General features: G+C 52.7%; 1 protein-coding gene across 1 annotated transcript in view; it reads left to right on the forward strand.

Annotated features, from left to right (window-relative positions):
• EIF3D (eukaryotic translation initiation factor 3 subunit D) overlaps positions 1-20,051 on the forward strand; it is a 43,803-nt gene that overhangs the window by 15,279 nt on the left and 8,473 nt on the right. The window contains exons 8-12 of the mRNA XM_075322085.1: positions 5,104-5,263; positions 12,111-12,196; positions 12,277-12,406; positions 12,491-12,633; positions 12,729-12,921. Of these exons, the coding sequence (XP_075178200.1) occupies positions 5,104-5,263; positions 12,111-12,196; positions 12,277-12,406; positions 12,491-12,633; positions 12,729-12,921 (712 nt within the window). The remainder of the gene's footprint in view (positions 1-5,103; positions 5,264-12,110; positions 12,197-12,276; positions 12,407-12,490; positions 12,634-12,728; positions 12,922-20,051) is intronic.

Consider the following 20,051-nt stretch of genomic DNA (forward strand, 5'->3'; position numbering starts at 1 on the left):
TGCTCACGTGCACAGGACAGTGTTCTGTTCTCGTCCTCCGACTCCATTCTTCAGAACGGCCCCACCTCTCCACCGAGCAGATGCCCTGCTGCAGGCGGTGGACGCTCTAAGAGCAGAAGGAGTGGTGATCCCTGTCCCCCCTCAGGAACGAGGGCGAGGGTTTGTACTCCAATCTCTTTGTGGCTCCAAAAATGGACGGTTCCTTCCGTCCTGTTCTGGTTCTGAAACTGCTCAACGAGCATGCGAACGCCAGGCGGTTCCGGATGGGATCCCTCCGATCCGTCATTGCCTCAATGTCTCGAGGAGACTTCCTTGCCTCAACAGACATCAAAGATGCCTATCTCCACGTGCCAATTGCTACGGAGCACCAACGTTTTCTACGTTTTGTGATAGGAGACGAACATCTTCTGTTCGTAGCTCTGCCATTCAGTCTGGGACAGCCCCACGGGTGGGCACCAAGGTCATGGCAGCAGTGGTAGCAGTCTTGCACTCTCACGGACACCCGGTGATTCCGTACTTGGACGATCTATTCGTCAAAGCAACCTCCCTCGAGGCATGCCAACGCAGCCTGAATGTTACGCTGGAGACTCTCCAGACTTTCGGGTGGATCATCAATTTGGCAAGGTCAAATCTGTCTCCGACTCAATCACTAACGTATCTCGGCATGGAGTTTCATACTCTATCAGCCATAGTGAAGCTTCCGCTGAACCAGCAGCGTTCACTGCGGACAGAGGTGCAGTCTCTCCTTCAAGGCCAGTCGCACCCCTTAAGGCGCCTCATGCACTTCCTAAGGAAGATGGTGGCAGCCATCGAGGCAGTTCTCTTTGCGCAGTTTCATCTGCGCCAACGGCAATGGGACATTCTCCGCCAATGGGATGGGCAGTCAACCTCCCTGGACGGGAAGTCTCCCTTTCCCTGACGGCCGAGGACTCTCTGCAATAGGGGCTTATTCCCACCTCATTGCCATAGCCCCCATCCTGGGCAGTGGTCACGACAGATACGAGTCTGTCAGGGTGGGGAGCAGTTTGTCTCCACCACATGGCTCAGGGGACGTGGACTCAGCAGGAGTCCACCCTTCAGTTCGATGTGCTGGAAATCGGGGCAGGGTATCTTACCCAATTAGCTTTCCAAAAGTGGCTAGAAGGGAGCAGATCCGAATCCAGTCGGACATCTCCACAGCGGTGGCATACATCAACCACCAAGGAGGGACACGCAGTCAGCAGCCTTCCAGGAAGTCCGGCGAATCCTCATGTGGGTGGAGGACACAGCATCCACCATATCCGCAGTTCACAGCCCGGGCGTAGAAAACTGGGAAGCAGACTTCCTCAGTCGCCAGGGCATGGACGCGGGGGAATGGTCCCTTCACCCGGACGTGTTTCAGGAAATCTGTTGCCGCTGGGGGGGGTCGGACGTCGACCTAATGGCGTCTCGGCACACCAACAAGGTCCCGGCATTTATGGCACGATCGCGCGATCACAGAGCTCTGGCGGCAGACGCCTTAGTGCAAGATTGGTCGCAGTTCCGGCTCACATATGTGTTTCCACCTCTGGCACTCTTGCCCAGAGTACTGCGCAAAAATCAGATCCGATTGCAGCCGCGTCATACTCGTCGCACCAGACTGGCCGAGGAGATCGTGGTACCCGGATCTGTGGCGTCTCACGGTCGGCCGACCGGGGTCACTACCAGACCGACCAGACTTACTGTCTCAAGGGCCGTTTTTTCCATCGGAATTCTGCGGCCCTGAACCTGACTGTGTGGCTTGTGTGTCCTGGATCCTAGCGTCTTCAGGATTATCCCAAGGGGTCGTTGCCACCATGAGACAGGCTAGGAAGCCCACGTCTGCTAAGATCTACCACAGAACGTGGAAGGTTTTCTTAATCTGGTGCTCTACTCAGGGAGTGTCTCCCTGGCCATTTGCTTTGCCTATTTTTCTTTCCTTCCTACAATAGGAGTTAGAAAAGGGCTTGTCGCTAGACTCCCTCAAAGGGCAAGTCTCAGCACTATCCGTGTTTTTTCAGAAGCGCCTAGCACGTCTTTCTAAGGTGCGCACGTTCCCGCAGGGGGTTTGTCATATCGTACCCCCGTACAAGCGGCCGTTGGATCCATGGGATCTGAACAGGGTTCTAGTTGCTCTCCAGAAGCCGCCTTTCGAGCCTCTGAAGGAAGTTTCCTTTTCTCGCCTGTCACAGAAGGTGGCGTTTCTCGTTGCGATCACATCGCTTCGGCGAGTGTCTGAGCTGGCAGCTCTGTCATCCAAGGCTCCCTTCCTGGTGTTTCACCAGGACAAGGTAGTGCTGCGCATCATTCCGGAGTTTTCTCCCTAAGGTAGTATCCTCGTTTCATCTTAATCAGGATATCTCCTTACCGTCCTTTTGCACTCATCCGGTTCACCGGTATGAGAATGATTTACGTTTGCTAGATCTGGTGAGAGCACTCAGAATCTACATTTCCCGCACGGCGCCCGTACGCCGTTCCGATGCCCTTGTCGCTGGTACGCGCAAGAGGTTGCAGGCTTCTAAAGCCACCCTGGCTCGATGGATCAAAGAACCAATTCTGGAAGCCTACCGTTTTGCAGGGCTTCCGGTTCTTTCAGGGCTGAAAGCCCATTCAACCAGAGCCGTGAGTGCGTCCTGGGCGCTACGACACCAGGCTTCGGCTCAACAGGTGTGCCAGGCAGCTACCTGGTCGAGTCTGCACACTTTCACCAAACATTATCAGGTGCATACCTATGCTTCGGCGGATGCCAGCTTAGGTAGAAGAGTCCTGCAGGCGGCAGTGACATCCCCGTAGGGGAGGGCTGTTTTGCAGCTCTAACATGAGGTATCTCTTTACCCACCCAGGGACAGCTTTTGGACGTCCCAATCGTCTGGGTCTCCCAATAGAGCGCTGAAGAAGAAGGGAATTTTGTTACTTACCGTAAATTCCTTTTCTTCTAGCTCTTATTGGGAGACCCAGCACCCGCCCTGTTGTCCTTCGGGATTTCTTGGTTGTTTGCGGGTACACATGTTGTTCATGTTGAACGGTTTTTCAGTTCTCCGACGTTATTCGGAGTTAATTTGTTTAAACCAGTTATTGGCTTCCTCCTTCTTGCTTTGGCACTAAAACTGGAGAACCCGTGATACCACGGGGGGGTATAGCCAGAGGGGGAGGGGCCTTGCACTTTTTAGTGTAGTGCTTTGTGTGGCCTCCGGAGGGCAGTAGCTATACCCCAATCGTCTGGGTCTCCCAATAAGAGCTAGAAGAAAAGGAATTTACGGTAAGTAACAAAATTCCCTTCTTTAATTGAGCAAAATGTAAAAAAAAAATTAAAAAGTTTAATATTTTCCACTGTTTCCACTGTTAAACACTAGGGGGAGCAGCTTCTGAAATCCTACAGAAATCCCACTGTAGGCAAAAGCTCACGTTACAGCTTGCAGTAAAGTGGGCGGAGTCTGCTCTCCTGTGTGTGGTGGCACGCCTCCCCCCTCCCAATCTGAGTGTTTACAAAGGATAATAGAGAATGACATGTAGGGACACAATGCAGAGCCATTTTGTTGGTGACCAGAAATGTCTAAAGTGTCACCAAAGACAGCAGGAGTATCACACAGGACAGGATTAGATACACAGCTCAGCAGACAGCATCACCCAGGACAGGATTAGATACACAGCTCATCAGACAGCATCACCCAGGACAGGATTAGATACACAGCTCATCAGACAGCATCACCCAGGACAGAATTAGATACTGTCTGATGAGCTGTGTATCTAATCCTGTCCTGGGTGATGCTGTCTGCTGAGCTGTGTATCACCCAAGAGAGGATTAGATACACGGCTCAGCAGATAGTATCAAACAGGAGAGGATAATACACAGCCGTGCAGACAGCATCAGCGGCGGTACTCGCATGCAGTGGGGCACGGGCACACACATACACAGCAGCGGCGAGCAGAGCGGTGGCTGGGGAGAGCGGAGGGAGGAAGTGTCATCGGAGACGGTAACGGCGGGGGGAGGGGCGGCGGTAGCAGTAACGGGGGCTGGGGAGAGCGGAGGGATGGGGTGTCAGCGGAGACGGTAACAGCGAGGGGGAGGGGCGGCACTTGCGGGGGCTGAGGAGAGCGAAGGGATGGGGTGTCAGCGGTGACTGGAACGGCGAGGGGGAGGGGCGGCACTAGCGGGGGCTCAGGAGAGCGATGGGATGGGGTGTCAGCGGAGACGGGAACGGCGAGGGGCGGCACTAGCGGTAGCAGTAGCGGGGGCTGGGGAGAGCGGAGGGAGGCGGTGTCATCGGTAACGGGGGCAGGGGAGGGGAGGCGGCCTGTACTCACACATCCCGGCGGTTGACAGGGATAAAGTGGAGCAAACAGCATACGCTCTGAGCTCCACGATGATGGCGCTGAACTCCTCCCTCTGCTGTGATCTGGACAGCCCATGGGGCGCGTCCAGGTCACAGCATACGCCCACTGTAACGTTAAACATAGGGTCGGATAGCGACCACTATTCTCTTTGCACAGGGGCTGCCATAAAGGAGTGTGTAACTGTCGTTACACACACAGCAAATCCAACATGGCCCCCAGTGCATACAGTAAAATTAGAATAACAGAAAAAGTAAATAAGCTACGATTTTCATTTTGTATTAGAAATACTTGATTTCAGAATCACTATTTTTAATACAAAAATAAAAAAACGCGATACTGTCCCTTTAATGCCCATGGCAGACGTTCACCTAGAAAAATGTTACCCTTTCAGTTACGGCTCCTGTCCACACTTGGGTCAGTTCCATGTGTCCGACATTCACGGTCAGAGTATGGAGTGTGATGTCCAGACTGGTTGCGGGTCTCCTGACCCAACTCATCAGCAGCATATTTGCTTATGATGAAGCCGCAATTGGGTTAAGAGACGGTGGCTGGTCCAGACTTTAGTCCATGAATGATGGACATTTGAAGCCAGTCTGTTACTTGAACGCTGCAAACAAACTCTGGTCTGGTCCTTTTCCTACACCAGATTGTTGTTGACTTATTTTCAGCTTCATTGTTTGTCCGTCTCTGATTTTTAATGTAGTTTTGGGTGGTCCGTTAGATATAAACATCTCTGCTTGTCCCCGTCTGAATATAATTTCGCATATTAACAATGGTTATCTTCATCCTTATGAATCTAGATTTGCTGACTGTCAGTGAAACGGCCAATGAACCCCCTCAGGATGAGGTGAATTCCTTCAACTCTCCCAGAAACCTGGCCATGGAGGCAACCTACATCAACCACAACTTCTCCCAGCAGTGTCTGCAGATGGTGAGTGCTGGTTGTATAGTGACTGGCAGATGTGCACTCGGCTTTATTTCATGCATTGAAAAAGAAAGCTAAAAGCTCCATACACATTTTGAGTTAATTCTCAGGAGAGCCGTCGGCCGGTCCGGGCATGTGGATGCAATCATCGTCTCTGACCCTGACTTTAGGGTGGTTGTCTCATGGAAACAAGATAACCTACTGATGAGTTGGGGTCTCACCGCTGGGATCCGCACCGATCAGCACTTTTTTACTCCTGCACATACTCGACTACTGTTCTGTTCATTCTCTATGGAGCTTCTGGAAACAGCGCAGATCGAGATGTGACTGTGACTCCATTCTGACAGAGATGGAAGTGATCCGTTCTGCCGATCAATGCAAGTCATGGCGGTCAGATCCCAACTGAGCAGTACGTTATCTCCTATACTGTCCAACAGCCCCTTTAACCAGTACTTCATATACTTTCCAGAAACGTACAGTATCAGGCTCAATAAGCAATAGCATGAAATCAGAAAATGTCATGTGTATAACCTCAAATACCAAAATGGTGCTATAAGCTTAAAGTTCCTAATCCATATTCTTATTGATTAAAAAAAGAAAAAAATTTGTGACTTTTTTTCTAAATTATTACAATATTTGAGCCTTCTTACATTTTCCACTCGCTATTACATTGTATCTGGTGGATATGTTACAGCCTCTACCTATCCAAAAACAGTCACATTGGAGCTGAGATTCATAATATACTTAGTTCTGTCTATTAAAAATATTATCATGGGCTCATGGTATTTACGGAGACGGAGCAGCTCCGGAACTGAGCATTTCTGGCTGCCTGCTGCCACCCAGAACAGCTGATCGGTGGGGGTGCAGGGTGTCGGACCACGGCTGATCAGACATGACCTATCCTAAGGACCAGCCCTCAATGTAAAAGTAGTGGACAATCTTTTAAATCAATTAACTTATCTCGAAGTTTGTTGTTTCTTTGTCGCTCCATTGGGAGACCCAGACAATTGGGTGTATAGCTTCTGCCTCCGGAGGCCACACAAAGTATTACACTTTAAAAAGTGTAACCCCTCCCCTCTGCTATACACCCTCCCGTGCATCACGGGCTCATCAGTTTTTATGCTTTGTGTTGAAGGAGGCACACATGCACACAATGCTCCACATTTTAGTCAGCAGCAGCTGCTGATTGTATCGGATGGAAGAAAAGAGGGCCCCTAACAGGGCCCCCGGCATGCTCCCTTCTCACCCCACTGAGTCGGCGGTGCTGTTAAGGTTGAGGTACCCATTGCGGGTACACAGGCAGGAGCCACATGCCGTTTTCCTTCCCCATCCCTTAGGGGCTCTGGGGAAGTGGGATCCTAACCGGTCATCCAGCCACTGGGACCGGGCTCCCTCCGCAGCCCCTGGGGGAATCTGCCGGACAGGAGACGGAGTACCGTCAGGGACATGGCCCTGCATCTACAGGTACTCTGTGTCCCCGTTGGGACGGTGCATGAAGCACCTTGGCCTCAGACGCAGCTGCGACTGCGGTGTGGATTTTTGTCTGGGACTACCGCGCCGATCGTGCCTGTTTGTCGGCCGCGATTTTTACTTTAGTCCCCGGCTTTTGCGGCCTAGTGTGTTAAACTCCCGCCCCTGAGCCTGCCAGTCAGGGAGAAAGGCGGGACGGTCGGTATGATGCCGACAGTGAGGGCTGGAGCACACTTCGCTGTCCTCCGCCCCCCTCACTGATCACTATGGGCCACCAGGTTCCCGCACTTTTGCGGTTCCGCCCACGGCTTTCTCCTCCCCTCAGAACGCCGGCAGCCATTGTTATAATTCTGCCGGTGGAGGATCTCAGAATCTGCTCAACACTGCTCTGGGAGAGGGGGATCCTAACCGGTCGCCATGCTCTGGGACCGGGCTCCATCCGCAGCCCCTGGGGGACTCTGACGGACAGGAGACTGGACATCATCAGGGACAGAGCCCTGCATCATAAGGTACTCTGTGTCCCCTGAGGGACGGTGCATGCAGCATCTGTGTTACAAATGCCGCAGCGGTTGCTGAGTGGTTTGTGAGACTGGGACTACCGCGCCATGTTTGCCGGCCGCGTTTTTAAATTTAGTCCCCGGCTCTTGCGGCCTAGTACCATATACTCCCGTTCTCGGGCCTGCCAGTCAGGGGTAACGACGGGACGGCCGACTGGACGTCGGCAGGGAGGGCTGGAGCATACGTTGGTATCCTCCTTCCCCCTCACTGAGCACTGTGGGGCACCAGTTTTCAGGTGCTGACCCCCCCTTGGTGCCGCAGTGTGTATATATATATGTTTATTTATATGGTATATGATCTCGCTGTTCGGCAGCATTATTTGCCTTTGGCTGTATACCCTCACTGATTACTCTGCGGACGACATGCTGTTGTCTGCTCTTAAAGAGTAAGGGTGCCAAGGCACTGGCTTATTTTACAACCTGTACCTCTTGTGCGGCTATATTACAGGCAGGTTCCACATTCCCTCATTGTGTAAAATGCTTGGCCCCGAGGGCACTCACTCAGCCGGAGCCTCCGGCACTGGTGGGACCCTCGGCCAGGTGGTACCGCCGGTTTCCACTGCACAGATGACAGACAGAGTTTGCATGTTGGAATCAGCAAATCTCTGAGTAGCTTTCACATTCCAGGACTCAGTCTATGGACAGAGGGTCTGCTAAGATACTGGAAGCCTTGCAGTCCAGACCGATAACACAGGGCCAGGGAGCTGTGAGTTCATCGCTCCCGGGTCCCTCTGGGTCGGTACAACAAGGGGCTCCTGGGGTAACACCCAGATCCCACGGTGAGAACTCCGTCACGGACCGCGGCCTTTGATAGGCTAAGCGGGCCCGCTGGGAACCTTCCCCGACTTCATCAGGAGTGCGTGTTTCGATCACTCTAACTCCAGAGGGGCCGTCCAAAAGCACAGAACTTTACGGACAAACGCTTACTAAGCGCCTTATTGACACGCGTTACCCAATTTTTTCCCCCCTGACGTTGTTAAGGGTTGGGCTCAGTGTCACAGGGTGGATTCTCCAGTCCCTTGGCTGGCGGCTAGATCCGTAGTATTAGTGGCAGATGCCATCTCTCACGAATGCCACTGACAGGCAAATAAAGCTTATGATGAAATCCATCTATGAAGCCATAGTCGCACCTTTTGCTCCAGCCTTCGCAGCCGTGAGGGCACTCCAAGCTATCTCAACTTCTCTGGCTGAGATTATTGCGGTTGCACGTACCTCTGCCCCGCAGGTTGTGTCCTTCACTTCTCGGGCGTAGGTTCTTTCGTTCTACGCCATGAACGCCGTTCCTGGACTCTGCGAGCCGTACAGCGGTAGCATCCACCAATTCGGTGGCAGTCTGCAGGGCCATGTGGCTACGTGAATGGAAGGCAGGCTCTGCTTCCAAGAAGTTCTTAACCGGTTTGCCATTTTCTGGCGACCGTTTGTTTGGCGAGCAATGGATGAAGTTACTAGACAGTCCAAGGGAAAGGTCTCGTCCTTGCCCCAGTCCAAAGGTTTCGGTCTTTTCGGTCCTCAGCAAGTTCCGTTCCTCCACGTCCAACAGGTCAGAGGAGGGCTAGAGGAACTCTTCTGCATGGCGGTCTAAGTCACAAGGCGGCTTCCTCATGACTTCGGCCTCACCAAGACCGCGTCCTCGGTCGGTGGCAGGCTCTCCCGCTTTTGCGACGCCTGGTGGCCACATGTCCAAGACCGATGGGTGAGAGACATTCTGTCTCACGGTTACAGGATAGAGCTCTGCTCTCGTCCTCCGACTCGTTTCTTCAAAACATCTCCGCCCCCCGAGCGAGCCGATGCACGTTCTCAGGCGGTGAACACTCTGAAGCCTCGATGTCACAAGGAGACTTCCTAGCATCAATTGACATCAAGGATGCTTATCTCCATGTGCCGATTGCACCCGAGCTTCAACGCTTCTGCGTTTCGCCATCAGGGACGAACACTTCAGTTCGTGGCACTGCCATTCGGCCTGGCGACAGCCCCACGGGTCTTCACCAAGGTCATGGCAGCAGTGGTGGCGGTCCTACAAGGGCCACTCGGTGATCACTTACCTAGACGATCTTCTAGTCAAGACACCCTCCTGGGTGGCATGTCAACACAACCTGACCATTGCTCTGGAGACTCTCCAGGGGTTCAGGTGGATCATCAAATTTACAAGGTTAAAACTGACACCGACCCAATCACTGACTTGCCTCGGGATGGAGTTTCATACTCTCTCAGCGATTAGTGAAGCTTCCGCTGCATAGTCAGCGTTCACTACAGACAGGGGTGCAATCTCTCCTTCGGGCCCAGTCACCCCTTGAGGCGCATCATGCACTTTCTAAGGACGATGGTGGCAGCAAGGGAGGCAGTTCCCTTGCTCAGTTTCGTCTGCGTCCGATTCTATCGGACACCGCAAATGGGACAGGAGGTCGACGTCCCTAGACAAGAACGTCTCTCTTTCCCTTGCGGCAAAACCTCTCTTCAGTGGTGTCTTCTTTCCACTTCCTGGGCGGAGGAAAAATCCTCCCAGCCCCCAGCTGAGGCTGTGGTCACGACGGACGCGAGTCTGTCAGGGTGGGGAGCGGCCTTCCTCCACCACTCGGCTCAGGGAACCTGGACTCCGACAGAGTCCTCCCTTCAGATCAATGTTCTGGAGATAAGGGCAGTGGATCTAGCCCTAAAGGTGTTCCAGCGGTGGCTGGAGGGCAGGTAGATCCGAATTCAGTCGGACAACGCCACGGCGGTTGCGTACATCAACCACCAGGGCGGCACACGCGCAGTCGTCAAGCCTTCCGAGCAGTTCGGCGGATTCGGCTGTGGGCGGAAGCCACAGCCTCCACCATCTCCGCAGTTCACATCCCGGGCGTAGAAAACGGGGAAGCAGATTTTCTCAGTCGCCAGGGCATGGACGCAGGGGAATGGTCTCTTCACCCGGACGTGTTTCTAGAGATCTGTTGCCGCTGGGGAATGCCGGACGTCGATCTAATGGCGTCTCGGCACAACAACAAAGTCCCGGCATTCATGGCTCGGTCCAAGGATCACAGAGCTCTGGCGGCAGACGCGCTAGTTCACGACTGATCGCAGTTTCGAATGCCTTATGTGTTTCCTCCTCTGGCACTACTGCCCAGAGTGTTACGCAAGATCAGGTCAGACTGTCGCCGCACCATCCTCGTCGCTCCAGACTGGCCGAGGTGATCGTGGTACCCGGATCTGTGGCACCTCGCGGTGGGTCAACCGTGGACACTCCCAGACCGACCAGACTTGCTGCCTCAAGGTCCATATTTCCTTCTGAATTCTGCGGCTCTAAACCTGACTGTGTGGCCATTGAGTTCTGGCTCCTAGCGTCATCAGGGATATCTCCAGATGTCATTGCCACCATGAGACAGGCCAGGAAACCAACGTCCGCCAAGATCTATCACAGGACTTGGAGGATTTTCTTATCCTGGTGCTCTGATCAGGGTTTTACTCCCTGGCCGTTTGCCTTGCCCACTTTTCTCTCTTTCCTTCAATCCGGAATGGACAAGGGCTTGTCTCTCGGCTCTCTCAAGGGACAAGTATCGGCGCTTTCCGGTCCCACCTTACAAGCGTCCGTTAACACCCTCGGATCTTAACAGGGTGCTGACGACTCTTCAGAAGCCACTTTTCGAGCCGATGCGGGATCTCTCTATCTCGCCTTTCGCAAAGGGTGGCCTTCCTAGTGGCATTCACATCACTCAGAAGAGTGTCTCAGCTTGCAGCGCTGTCATGCAAAGCCCCCTTCCTGGTGTTTCACCAGGATAGGGTGGTTCTACGTCCGGTCCCGGACTTTCTCCCTAAGGTATCCCCGTTTCATCTCAATCAGGATATCGTCTTACCCTCTTTGGGTCCGCATCCAGTTCACCAAGGTGAAAAGGATTTGCATTTATTAGATCTGGTGAGAGCACTCCGGCTCTACAGGTCTCGCACGGCGCCCCTGCACCGGTCTGATGCGCTCTTGTCCTTATCGCGGGCCAGAGTAAGGAATTTCAGGTTTTCAAGTCAACCTTGGCTCGGTGGATCAAGGAACCGATTCTTGAAGCCTACCGTTCTTTTAGGCTTCCGATTCCTGCAGGGCTGAAGGCCCATTCTACCAGAGCCGTCTGTGTCCTGGGCATTGCGACACCAGGCTACGGCTTGGCAGGTGTGTCAGGCGGCTACCTGGTCGAGTCTGCACACTTTCACGAAACACTATCAGGTGCATGCCGATGATTCGGCAGATGCCAGCCTAGGTAGGCGACTCCTTCAGGCGGCAGTTGCCCACCTGTAAGAGGGGGCCGTTTTTCGGCTCTTTTTATTGAGGTATTCTTTTACCCACCCAGGGATTGCTTTTGGACATCCCAATTGTCTGGGTCTCCCAATGGAGCGACAAAGAAGGGAATTTTGTTTACTTACCGTAAATTCCCTTTCTTCTAGCTCCTATTGGGAGACCCAGCACCCGCCCCTGTTCCCTTCGGGCTGTTGTTCTTTGTGTACACATGTTGTTCATGTTGAATTGTTCTTTTGGTTCATGGTTTCAGTTCTCCGAACATCCTTCGGATTGAATTTACCTTAGACCAATTTATAAGTTTCCTCCTTCCTGCTTTGGCACCAAAACTGATGAGCCCGTGATGCACGGGAGGGTGTATAGCAGAGGGGAGGGGTTACACTTTTTAAAGTGTAATACTTTGTGTGGCCTCCGGAGGCAGAAGCTATACACCCAATTGTCTGGGTCTCCCAATAGGAGCTAGAAGAAAAGGAATTTACGGTAAGTAAACAAAATTCCCTTCTTTCTGATTTTATGTAATAAGAGGGGATCGCTGTGAAGTAGTGTTCTCAGTACTGTGTTTGTCCCACAGGGCAAAGAAAAATACAAATTTCCCAACTCCAACCCCTTCATAGAAGATGATGTGGACAAGAATGAGGTAGCCTCTGTAGCATACAGGTGAGACGTGTTTTATCTTGTTTTGGTCATTTAGTGGAGGGGGGAATGCCTTCTGCAAAAAACTCCTGTCCTGCCGACAGGTATCGACGATGGAAATTGGGAGATGATATCGACCTGGTGGTGCGATGTGAACACGACGGAGTGATGACCGGTGCAAACGCTGAGGTTTCGTTTATCAATGTCAAAACCCTGAATGAGTGGGATTCCAGGGTAAGTGACGGGTCCTGTATGTAGATGACGTGTACAGCGCTGGTTGTAGCTTTGCTGACGCTTTGTGTGTGTGATTATTTTCAGCACTGTAATGGCGTGGACTGGAGACAGAAGCTGGACTCTCAAAGAGGAGCTGTGATAGCCACCGAGCTGAAGAACAACAGCTATAAACTGGCAAGGTGGACGTGCTGTGCTTTGCTGGCCGGCTCAGAGTACCTTAAACTGGGGTAAGTATGGGGGTTTTGGTAATAGGGCAATTGATTAATCTCATATTACTTGCCGGTTCTTCTAATAGAATCTAATGTGCGTCTTCTTTTTGAAGGTATGTGTCCCGGTATCATGTAAAGGATTCTTCTCGTCACGTGATCCTCGGCACACAACAGTTCAAACCCTGCGAGTTTGCCAACCAAATCAATCTGAGCATGGAGAATGCCTGGGGCATCTTGCGCTGTGTGATTGACATTTGTATGAAGCTGGATGAAGGCAAATACCTGATTCTAAAGGACCCCAACAAGGTATAAACTGGCCACATATACTGGGGGGGCTTTACATAATTTTTATTGATCGCTTCCAGCAGGATACAGCAAGCTAAATCCTTTATGCTCCTTAAAGGGAACCTGTCGGGTGCAATGTGCACCCAGAACCATGAGCAGTTCTGGGTGTATATTGCTAATCCCTGCCTAACCGTCCCTGTATCTAGTAGCATAAATAAACAAATCTTTAGAAAAATTATTTCTAAAGATATTTTATCTTAGGCTAATAAGTGTGGGGACTAGTTCCAAGGGCATTATATCCCCCGACCAGCCACCCTCTTAGCATGTTAGCACACCCACAGAGGTATACTAACATGCAATTCAATGTAGCGTCACTGCGCGTACTTGTGTTCGCTGTGACCGTGTTTCTGAATGCCGGGCCCTTCTAGTCATGTGCAGCATGAAGCCGGGTGTATGCGTCCTGGCTTCAGAGATTTCTAGTGCGCATGACTGGAAGTGCCGGGACTCTTAAGAGTGAACACAGGGACGCGTGTCACCACTGGTGACGCTGCATTGAAAACATGTTAGTACGTCTCTGTGGGCGTGCAAACATGCTAAGAGGGCGGACTAGTCGGGGGAAGTAACATCCCTGGGACTAGTCCCAGCACTCATTAGCATAAGATAAAAGATCTTTAGAAATACTTTTTCTAAAGATCTCTTTATCTATGCTAGTGTATACAGGGGCTATTAGGCAGGGCTTTAGCAATATGCACCCAGAACTGCTCATGGTTGTGGGTGCATATTACACCTGACTGGTTCCCTTTTAAAGGGAACCTGTCATCAGAAATTTAGCTATAAAGCTAAAAGTTTCCCCCTCTGCAGCTCCTGGGCTGCATTCTAGGAAGCTTCCTATAGATTTCTTTGTCGCTCCATTGGGAGACCCAGACAATTGGTGTATAGCTTCTGCCTCCGGAGGCCACGCAAAGTATTACACTTAAAAGTGTAAAGCCCCTCCCCTTCTGCCTATACACCCCCCGTGCATCACGGGCTCCTCAGTTTTTATGCTTTGTGCGAAGGAGGCACACATGCACGCATAGCTCCACATCTTCGTCAGCAGCAGCTGCTGACTATGTCGGATGGAAGAAAAGAGGGCCCATAACAGGGCCCCCAGCATGCTCCCTTCTCACCCCACTCTTGTCGGCGGTGTTGTTAAGGTTGAGGTACCCATTGCGGGTACAGAGGCTGGAGCCCACATGCTGTTTTCCTTCCCCATCCCTTAAGGGCTCTGGGTGAAGTGGGATCCTAATCGGTCTCCAGGCACATGAGACCGTGCTCCCTCCGCAGCCCCTGGGGAATCTGCTGACAGGAGCCGAGTATCGACAGGGACAAGGCCCTGCTACTGTGAGGTACTCTGTGTCCCCGTGGGGACCGCGCATAGAGCGCTGATGCCACACACACTGCAGCACTGCTGGGTGTGTTAGTGCGCCGGGGACTAATGCCACTGACAGCCGCGCCGGCCGCGCTGTGAGGTACTCTGTGTCCCCGTGGGAACCGCGCATGGAGCGCTGGTGGCCATATACACTTCAGCACTGCTGGGTGTGTTTGTGCGCCGGGGACTACCGCGCCGACCGCGCTTATATGCCGGCCGCGCTTATTACTTTAGTCCCCGGCTTTTGCGGCCTAGTATCGCATATTCCCGCCCCCAGGCCTGCCAGTCAGGGGAAGGGCGGGACGCTGCACAGGACGTTAGTGCTGAGGGTTGGAGCATACTTGTATCCTCCTCCCCCCTCATACAGCACACTGGGGCTCCAGATTCCCGCACTTTCTAGGGCACGCCCACGGCCCCCTCCTCCCCACAGAACGCCGGCAGCCATTCCTGTCAGCACTTCTAACGCTGGAGAGGAGAGACAACAGGCTCTGGGAGGCCCATGCAGGGATTCTGGTGATCACACAACCGCTTTGAGCGGTCGGTAAGCAGCACCTGAGGTGCTGGCCCCACCGAGTGCAGAAGTGTACATATATATATATGCTTATATGCTATACATTTACACTGTACTGTCGCACTGTTGATTTTTGGCTATATACCCTCCTGGATTGTACTCAGAGGAGACAACAGTGTCGTCTGCAAATAGCAAGGGTGCCAAAGCACAGGCTTACTTTGCAACCTGTACCTCATGTGCGGCTATACTACCGGCTGGCTCCACGGACCCTCATTGTGGCAATGCTCGGCCCCTGTGGCACTTACTCAGCCGGAGCCTCTGCTACTGGTGGCCCAGGTAGAACCACCTGCTACCACTGTCCAGGTGACAGGGACGGAGTTTGCAGTGTTTGCTGACAAACTGTCTGAGACTATGGATAAATGGTCTGCTAGGATACTAGAAGCCTTACAGTCCAGACCGGTGACTCAGGCCCCGGGCACTGTTCAATCATTGACCCCAGGCCCCCCTCAATTGGAGCTGCAGAGTGCTCCTGGGATGACCCATGGGTCCCAGGGTGAGGTCTCTGACATGGACCGCAGTCCCAGGCCGCCTAAGCGGGGGCGCTGGGAAATTCCCTCGACTTCATCACACTGTTCAGGGTCTCAGCAGGAGGACTCTCTGGATGATGAAGCGGAGTTAGCAGATCAGGATTCTGATCCTGAGACCGCGCTTAACCTGGATACACCTGATGGTGACGCCATAGTGAATGACCTTATAGCAACCATCAATCAGGTGTTGGATATTTCTCCACCAGCTCCTACAATTGAGGAGTCAGCTTCTCAGCAGGAGAAATTCCGTTTCAGGTCTCCCAAGCGTCCATTGAGTATGTTTCTGGATCACTCTGACTTCAGAGAGGCAGTCCAGAAACACCGAGCTTGTCCAGATAAGCGTTTTTCCAAGCGCCTTAAGGATACACGTTATCCCTTCCCCCCCTGACGTTGTCAAGGGCTGGGCTCAGTGTCCTAAGGTGGATCCTCCTGTCTCCAGACTGGCGGCTAGATCCATAGTTGCAGTGGAAGATGGGGCTTCACTCAAAGATGCCACTGACAGACAGATGGAGCTCTGGTTGAAATCCATCTATGAAGCTATCGGCGCGTCTTTTGCTCCAGCATTCGCAGCCGTATGGGCACTCCAAGCTATCTCAGCTTGTCATGCGCAGATTAATGCAGTCACACGTACATCTGCTCCGCAAGTGGTGTCCTTAACCTCTCAGGCGTCGGCGTTTGCGTCCTACGCCATTAATGCGGTCCTGGACTCTACGAGCCGTACAGCGGTAGCATCCGCCAATTCGGTGGCAGTCCGCAGGGCCATGTGGTTACGTGAATGGAAGGCAGACTCCGCTTCCAAAAAGTTCTTAACCGGTTTGCCATTTTCTGGCGACCGCCTGTTTGGTGAACGATTGGATGAAATCATTAAACAATCCAAGGGAAAGTACTCTTCCTTACCCCAGTCCAAACCAAACAGACCTCAACCACGGAAGGTACAATCGAGGTTTCGGTCCTTTCGGCCCACGGGAAGGTCTCAGTTCTCCTCGTCCAAAAGGCCTCAAAAGGATCAGAGGAACTCCGATGCATGGCGGTCTAAGTCACGTCCTAAAAAGACCGCCGGAGGAACCGCTCCCAAGGCGGCCTCCTCATGACTTTCGGCCTCCTCACACCGCATCCTCGGTCGGTGGCAGGCTTTCCCGCTTTTGCGACGCCTGGCTGCCACAGGTAAAAGACCGATGGGTGAGAGACATTCTATCCCACGGTTACAGGATAGAGCTCAGCTCTCGTCCTCCGACTCGTTTTTTCAGAACATCCCCGCCCCCCGAGAGAGCCGATGCTCTTCTTCAGGCAGTGTGCACTCTGAAGGCGGAAGGGGTGGTGATCCCTGTGCCTCTTCAGCAACAGGGTCACGGTTTTTACTCCAACTTGTTTGTGGTACCGAAAAAGGACGGATCCTTCCGTCCTGTTCTGGACCTAAAACTGCTCAACAAACACGTAAAAACCAGGCGGTTCCGGATGGAATCGCTCCGCTCCGTCATCGCCTCAATGTCCAAAAGAGATTTCCTAGCATCAATCGACATCAAAGATGCTTATCTCCACGTACCAATTGCACCAGAGCATCAGCGCTTCCTGCGTTTCGCCATAGGAGACGAACATCTTCAGTTTGTGGCACTACCTTTCGGCCTGGCGACAGCACCACGGGTCTTCACCAAGGTCATGGCAGCAGTGGTAGCAGTCCTACACTCTCAGGGACACTCGGTGATCCCTTACTTAGACGATCTGCTTGTCAAGGCACCCACTCATGTGGCATGCCAACACAGCCTGAACATTGCTCTGGAGACTCTCCAGAGTTTCGGGTGGATCATCAATTTTCCAAAGTCAAATCTGACACCGGCCCAATCTCTGACATATCTTGGCATGGAGTTTCATACTCTTCCAGCGATAGTGAAGCTTCCGCTGGACAAACAGCGTTCACTACAGACAGGGGTGCGATCTCTCCTTCAAGGCCAGTCACACCCTCTGAGGCGCCTCATGCACTTCCTAGGGAAGATGGTAGCAGCAATGGAGGCAGTTCCTTTTGCGCAGTTTCATCTGCGTCCTCTTCAATGGGACATTCTCCGAAAATGGGACAGGAAGTCGACGTCCCTCGACAGGAAAGTCTCCCTTTCACGGGCAGCCAAGGCTTCCCTTCAGTGGTGGCTTCTCCCCACTTCTCTGTCGGGGGGGAAATCCTTCCTTCCCCCATCATGGGCTGTGGTCACGACGGACGCGAGCCTGTCAGGGTGGGGAGCGGTTTTTCTCCACCACAGGGCTCAGGGAACCTGGACTCCGACAGAGTCCTCCCTTCAGATCAATGTTCTGGAGATAAGGGCAGTGTATCTTGCCCTAAAGGCGTTCCAGCCGTGGCTGGAAGGCCAGCAAATCGGAATTCAGTCGGACAACTCCACAGCGGTGGCATACATCAACCACCAAGGGGGAACACGCAGTCGGCAAGCCTTCCAGGAAGTCCGGCGGTTTCTTATGTGGGTGGAAGCCACGGCCTCCACCATATCCGCAGTTCACATCCCGGGCGTAGAAAACTGGGAAGCAGACTTTCTCAGTCGCCAGGGCATGGACGCAGGGGAATGGTCCCTTCACCCGGACGTGTTTCAGGAGATCTGTTGCCGCTGGGGGATGCCGGACGTCGACCTAATGGCGTCACGGCACAACAACAAGGTCCCAACATTCATGGCACGGTCTCAAGATCACAGAGCTCTGGCGGCAGACGCCTTAGTTCAGGATTGGTCGCAGTTTCAGCTCCCTTATGTGTTTCCTCCTCTGGCACTGTTGCCCAGAGTGTTACGCAAGATCAGGTCCGACTGTCGCCGCGCCATCCTCGTCGCGCCAGACTGGCCGAGGAGGTCGTGGTACCCAGATCTGTGGCATCTCACGGTGGGTCAACCGTGGGCACTACCAGACCGACCAGACTTGCTGTCTCAAGGGCCGTTTTTCCATCTGAATTCTGCGGCCCTCAATTTGACTGTGTGGCCATTGAGTCCTGGATCCTAGCGTCTTCAGGGTTATCTCAAGAGGTCATTGCCACTATGAGACAGGCTAGAAAACCAACGTCCGCCAAGATCTACCACAGGACGTGGAGGATATTCCTATCTTGGTGCTCTGATCAGGGTTTTTCTCCCTGGCCATTTGCCTTGCCCACTTTTCTTTCCTTCCTTCAATCAGGATTGGAAAAAGGGTTGTCGCTCAGCTCTCTTAAGGGACAAGTCTCAGCGCTCTCTGTGTTTATTCAGAAGCGCCTGGCCAGACTTCCACAGGTACGCACGTTCCTGCAGGGGGTTTGTCACATAGTCCCTCCTTACAAGCGGCCGTTAGAACCCTGGGATCTGAACAGGGTACTGATGGCTCTTCAGAAACCACCTTTCGAGCCAATGAAGGATATTTCTCTTTCACGCCTTTCACAGAAAGTGGTTTTCCTAGTAGCAGTCACATCACTTCGGAGAGTGTCTGAGCTAGCAGCGCTGTCATGCAAAGCCCCTTTCCTGGTGTTTCACCAGGACAAGGTGGTTCTGCGTCCGGTTCCGGAATTTCTACCTAAGGTGGTATCCCCCTTTCATCTCAATCAGGATATCTCCTTACCCTCTTTTTGTCCTCATCCAGTTCACCAGTGTGAAAAGGATCTGCACTTGTTAGATCTGGTGAGAGCACTCAGACTCTACATTTCTCGTACGGCGCCCCTGCGCCGTTCTGATGCACTCTTTGTCCTTGTCGCTGGCCAGCGTAAAGGGTCACAGGCTTCGAAATCAACCCTGGCTCGGTGGATCAAGGAACCAATTCTCGAAGCTTATCGATCTTCTGGGCTTCCGGTTCCCTCTGGGCTGAAGGCCCATTCTACCAGAGCCGTGGGTGCGTCCTGGGCTTTGCGGCACCAGGCTACGGCTCAGCAGGTGTGTCAGGCGGCTACCTGGTCGAGCCTGCACACTTTCACGAAACACTATCAGGTGCATACCTATGCTTCGGCGGATGCCAGCCTAGGTAGGCAAGTCCTTCAGGCGGCGGTTGCCCACCTGTAGGAAAGGGCCGTGGTACGGCTCTATTACGAGGTATTATTTTACCCACCCAGGGACTGCTTTTGGACGTCCCAATTGTCTGGGTCTCCCAATGGAGCGACAAAGCAGAAGGGAATTTTGTTTACTTACCGTAAATTCCTTTTCTTCTAGCTCCAATTGGGAGACCCAGCACCCGCCCCTGTTCCCTTCGGGCTGTTGTTCTTTGTGTACACATGTTGTTCATGTTGAATGGTTTCAGTTCTCCGAAATTCCTTCGGATTGAATTTACTTTAAACCAATTTATAACTTTTACTCCTTCTTGCTTTTGCACCAAAACTGAGGCGCCCGTGATGCACGGGGGGTGTATAGGCAGAGGGGAGGGGCTTTACACTTTTAAGTGTAATACTTTGTGTGGCCTCCGGAGGCAGAAGCTATACACCAATTGTCTGGGTCTCCCAATTGGAGCTAGAAGAAAAGGAAATTTACGGTAAGTAAACAAAATTCCCTTCTTTGTGGCCCCTTTTTATTCCAAAATAAATACTTTACAAACTTGTACCTTTTTCGTGTGCAAATTTCTTAAATCTTCCATGGGGGCGGCCTGCCTGATGTACGTTGCTGTCCTCCTGCCGATTTACGCCGCCCCCGAACGCTGAATTTCAAAC

This window comes from Anomaloglossus baeobatrachus, chromosome 8 (assembly GCF_048569485.1).
Source record: "Anomaloglossus baeobatrachus isolate aAnoBae1 chromosome 8, aAnoBae1.hap1, whole genome shotgun sequence".
NCBI classification, from domain to species: Eukaryota; Metazoa; Chordata; class Amphibia; order Anura; family Aromobatidae; genus Anomaloglossus; species Anomaloglossus baeobatrachus.